The 5242-nt window shown below is 35.3% G+C and overlaps 1 protein-coding gene and 1 pseudogene across 1 annotated transcript; both read right to left on the bottom strand.

The window, feature by feature from the left end:
- Positions 1–210: 210 nt before the first annotated feature.
- LOC100639926 (delta-like protein 4) lies at positions 211–3349 on the bottom strand (annotated as a pseudogene).
- Positions 3350–3388: 39 nt separating this feature from the next.
- Positions 3389–5236, bottom strand: LOC100639800 (NEDD4-binding protein 2-like). The gene is made up of 7 exons (XM_011409617.2): positions 5227–5236; positions 4647–4680; positions 4308–4435; positions 4184–4251; positions 3862–3962; positions 3673–3778; positions 3389–3615 (listed from the first exon to the last, which is right to left on the bottom strand). The coding sequence occupies exons 3-7, from the start codon at positions 4323–4325 to the stop codon at positions 3561–3563; spliced, it is 348 nt and encodes a 115-aa protein (XP_011407919.2). The 5' UTR covers positions 4326–4435; positions 4647–4680; positions 5227–5236; the 3' UTR covers positions 3389–3560.
- Positions 5237–5242: the final 6 nt, after the last annotated feature.

The raw sequence follows: 5242 nt of genomic DNA, 5'->3' as shown, positions 1-5242 counted from the left end.
AAGTTGGAGTTGATTTTGACTTCAATTTTTAAAGTTTTGCCTGTTTATGAAATTGGCCAAAATTTGGAAAAACCCCTGAACTATATATAGCCCATGATTTTTTTCAAAAAATGGCCCAAAAATCACCCCCCCCCCCCCCAATTTTTATTACATTTTCTGAAACATATTGATGTTCTTATGCTGTGTAGAAAGTTTGAACTGATTTCGACTTCAATTTTTCAAGCTACGACTTCTACTATTATTAAAACTACCAGTAACAAATACATGTACATGTACCTGGGGGTATATCACACAGCCTCCCGCCCCAGTTCTCATAACAGCTGCAGTTATTAGGACTGTAACAGCGTCCACCGCGACCATTACATGGAGGATCACAAACTGGAGTACTGCAATCTGATCCGATCCAGCCTTGATTACAAGTACACTTATTAGGTTCATAGCATACTCCATTGGTACAAGATGAACAGGTTGTGGATATGTTGCAGTTTGTTCCTGTCCAGCCATTATTACACAAGCATTCATTAGATACTGTACAATAGCCCCTAGTAGGATGACAGCCTTCCCTGCAGACTATTATACCTTTAAAGAAAAAGAGAGAGAAGAGAAGAAAGAATTGAGACAGGAAATTTAAACAGAAGAAGAGAGAATGAGATATTAAAAGCAAATTGGAGAGGCAGAATTAAGAGGAAAGGAAAGAGAGAGGAATAAGAAATCACAATATGATTCAAAATGGGTGTACATGCACTAACTTTCAAGGCAGTTGTTGCTAGTATTAGTATAGCCAGCCAGACAAGTCTTCTGTCCAGCAGAATTACAGGTATAATGTCCATTAGTGCTATCATTGTATGCTTTACAATAAAGCAGAGCAGGGTTGAATCATAATAATCATTAGAGCATCTGTATGATATGTTATGATGAAGCGATACAAAATTTTCTTCATTGAAAAACTCTTGCGCTTTGTTTAAAGATGTAGCTGCATTTTCAGTGAATTCCTTAATCAGTGGCATGCTATCTGCACTTCTATATAAAAAGAATTGGAAGAGCTGTTTAACCTACATAGAAGAAGCAAACAATAATAATCATTATATACTTTTCCAAGACTTTCAATAATAACATACCATATATCTTTCATTTAAACTATAATGGTTATTATGATTATAGCTACATGTAAATGAATTATAGATATCACTCTTATTTTTTTTTTCATATCTCCACTCTGTATTTTCTTTAAAAGCAATAGTAGCACTCACTTGCAAAGGTAATGTTCCTGGTACATTAATGTAGATAGGATTAGCTAAACTTCCAAATGCAGTATCAGTGAATGTTTGATTTCCCTCTGCCATGTAAGTGCTTGTAACACAATACTTATCAGCAATACAGATCAGCACTCTAGTATTGCAATCACGTGAACAAGATTGTGATGCACTAGAACTGCAACAAGTAGGTTGGCCACTACAGTCACAGCAGCAATAAGTAAGAGAATTACCAGCTCCAATTGACCTATGTATCTTCCTTGGATTACCGTACGAGAATATCCTTATTTCAGCAGTATAGTCACAATGTACAAACTACAAACAGATAATTTTTTTTAATATTTAGGAGAATAAAATTGTTATGGCACTGGGAATTGTATATCAAATTATAATATAAATATTTAATTACTGAGAGATAATTATAGGTACATGTACACACATAATCACTCTACAATACGTAACTGTGTTTGCTGCATAAAATGATACTGACCTGTGTACAGGAGACCAGAACAAACAAGAGACAAATAAAAGCATTAATCATGATCTATATAAAGAAAATAAACAAATGAAATGACAAAATAAATGGTCAGTTGTTAGTATTATCCACATACACAGCCCACACAGTGTAACGGGATAGGTAGATGATACATTATAATATATCCTACATGTACCTTGCAATTTATTCAGTATATTAGTACAAAGCTATAGTTATTTGATATCATAAGAAGTGTGATAATAGCCAACCATGTTGTGTTTGGATGTTTGCATGCTAGTGAGCCAAGTGATTACTAACAGCAACACCAACAAACCAACTAATAGTGCATTAGTCAAGAACATTAATACAACACTATATGCATGTATATATTATAATAGTAAACTTTTCATTTGTCATCATTAGTTTGATGCACATCATTAGTTTGAAAACACAGAGCTGTCCCCTAAACGACATATACCAATCATCATTAATTACAAGAGAAAACCATGTTTATTTCATATCTGGAATTTAAACTAAGGCAGTATAATGGCACTTTGCAAGATGACAGGAAGCAGATTTCTCCTAATGCATACAAAAGTGTAAAACAATCATCATGAACATCAACTTTCCAAAGAGATATAATGTATACACAGTTATAATGCAAGCAAAGTTCATGGAGTAACAACATCCTTTAAACTGAACTCTTATATTGATCTTGATTAACACATGTGCACTCAAAATATAAATTTCCTCTTTGGATTAAAGAATAATATTACAATATTAATGCAAGAAAAAACATTTATAAGAGGAGACTTGTGTACCAACTGGTGAAGTAGTAAATTTCCTTTGAGATTTTAAAAATAATTTTTTAAGTTTAAAGTATATGACCATATAAGAAGAGATGAAGAGAGAGAGGGAGAGAGAGAGGGAGAGGGTAAGAGGTGGGCAGCCACAAAAGAGCAGTAGTGTACCCATAGTGAGATTACTATGATCATTACTACTACTGACCAAAAGTGTTCATTACTACCAACCTCAAACCTTAAGAAGCCACAATCAGTGATAGTAAACTACACTCACACAGAATACTTGCAGTTTACCGGTAGTATAGTTATTACACATACTGTACTGGAGAATTATAATATTATTATTTGCTAGTCGCAGAAGGCAGAAATGATGGAAATAATAATGATTATAAATTAAATTGAACTGTTTAATATCATCATCAAAATCCTTGTAGACTATACTATTGGTTAAGAACTTGCTTTAGACAACATGGTGTAGCAATAATCATAAAATCATACCAATGTTCTGCTTAGTCCATAATTATTAGAGAATCTACTTTAAGTTACACAGTCTACAGACTAAGGGTACGTTAAGATCACTTTGATCTTTGCCAAAATGTATTAGCAAATTTACACTACAAGCACTCAAAGGCTATAAACAAGAACTCTGTATTAGAGCTGCACTAACCTCTTCTGTAGCAGCAGGGATTTCTTAATAGCTCGGAAACAGACCGACTTCCCTCCTTCTTCGACTTGTGCACACACAAAACGCGAAGGTGTGGTGTTAATAATAAGCGTGGGCGAATGCTGTTTATTTTTTAACTTTTAGTGGGTGCATACACAACTGAACAAAATGAATTATGACCATAAAGACAATATAGAGAGGTGAACTGGTATTATGTAGTTATTAAGAAATAAGGAAGGGGAGGGAAGGACAACAAAGTGATAAAATGATATTGAGATAATTATGGCAGAGGAAAAAAGACACAAGAAAAAAAGACATGAAATATGTTTAATGTGTTAAAACTTTTTTCAAATTATTAACTTCTTTCATTTGTTATCCATTAAAAAGATAATCTCTATCATCCCTCCTCTATCAAAAAACCTAACGATACAATAATAAAACAATCGTTTGGTAAAACTTAATATTTTGTTTTCTTACTTCCATTTTGTTTCTCCTTTCTTCAGTCTATTCCAAACAGCTGGTTTGACTTTCGGAGGCCCTTTGCTGTGGACGCCACGCCCAGTGATAACGAACAACTGTTCGCCTACATTAATTAATAACAATTATATTTATTATTATTATTATTATTATTATTATTATTACTATTATTATTATTATTATTATTACCTTTTTTGTGTGGCTCCATCAGTCGCTCCTCCAGTACTTGTAAAGCTTCATGAACGTGAAGACAATGTAGATCAAGACTGTTCTTATCTCTACCTTTATTCCTAGACAATACACACACACAGATACAAGTAGGATTATAAGTATTTTTATAGTAAAAAAATAAGTGAAATAACATATATGTACAAATACTGTAAAATGAATGTACATTCATATTGTACATGTACAATTGTACGTGTACAATTGTACATGTAGGATATGCTCCTTTTAATGGATGAGGGTTAGGATAAAATGTACATGTACATGTACATGTAGTTGAGTGTACTTTATCCGATAAGTCATCATGGCTGCTCTTCTATTAGCATCATTCATCTTCTCAGTGTGCTTATGACCCTATACATAACATAAGGTTGTTCATGTGATTATCATGTGATTGTCGTGTGACGTACCACTTGTGCGTAGTGCATGGCTAGTTCTCCTTGTTTCTCTCCTCTTGCTTTAGCTGCTTTTTGAAACGCTTCGGCTCTCAACTGGGCATGAACTGCTGCTTCAGCTCTTAAATCACTGTAATCTAAATCTGGAGGGGGAGAGAGGGAGGGAGAGGGAGAGAGAGAGGGAGGGAGAGAGAGAGAGAGAGAGAGAGAGAGAGAGAGAGAGAGAGAGAGAGAGAGAGAGAGAGAGAGAGAGAGAGAGAGAGAGAGAGAGAGAGAGAGAGAGAGGGATAGATAGAGAGAGGGAGGGAGAGAGAGAGGGATATATATATAAGTTCAACGGTGATATTATCTTACCAGTATCTTCCTCCTCATTCTCTTCAGTTGCTCCCTAAAAATAAAAAAAAACAAAAACGATAACAAGACTTCTACCATGCCTAGTTGCCATTGACCAATCAGACTGCTTGATTTTAGGTTTATAAATAACTTATTTACCACTAGGAGGTTTGATAAGTAATACTGCGTTTAAACTAGCTTTTTAAACGGAGCCAGCCCTGTTTAAAGTGGGCCAGCACAGTTTCATTTGATAGTGTAGACAGTAACCAAACTGAGCTGAAGTGAGTTGGGCCAAACCAGGCCAGCATGGTTGGTACTGTACAGCAGGGCCAGCTTAGCCTGGTTCAGCACAGTTTGGCCCACTTCTATAGTTTAAACGAAGCTCATAAGTGGACCGGAAGGTCAATAAGTAGCCCTGGAAGTTACTTATTAACCTCCTCCTGTTGCTAAGTGTTGCTAAGTAAACTAGTTGTTTATCTACCGCCGGCGCCTTATCATATCCCGTCATACAACCTTTACATAATCAACCTGTAACAACTCCCCTTTCATTCCCACGTCTTCCTAGTCCCGTCCCTACACTTTCACACTTCCATTCCCGTACCTGTTGCCTGTTGCTA

This window comes from Amphimedon queenslandica, unplaced genomic scaffold (genome assembly GCF_000090795.2).
Source record: "Amphimedon queenslandica unplaced genomic scaffold, v1.1 AMPQUscaffold_11779, whole genome shotgun sequence".
Lineage (NCBI taxonomy): Eukaryota > Metazoa > Porifera > Demospongiae > Haplosclerida > Niphatidae > Amphimedon > Amphimedon queenslandica.
The sequence above is the reverse complement of the archived record's forward strand: the minus strand, read 5'-3'. Positions and strand labels throughout refer to the sequence as shown.

Bases quoted from the DNA above. Each gene is read 5' to 3' on its own strand.
- LOC100639800 (XM_011409617.2), bottom strand. The intron at 3,963-4,183 runs GTACACTCAACT...TGTATTGTCTAG, and splicing joins ATGATGACTTATCGGATAAA to GAATAAAGGTAGAGATAAGA. The intron at 3,616-3,672 runs GTAAGAAAACAA...TTGTATCGTTAG, and splicing joins AAAGGAGAAACAAAATGGAA to GTTTTTTGATAGAGGAGGGA.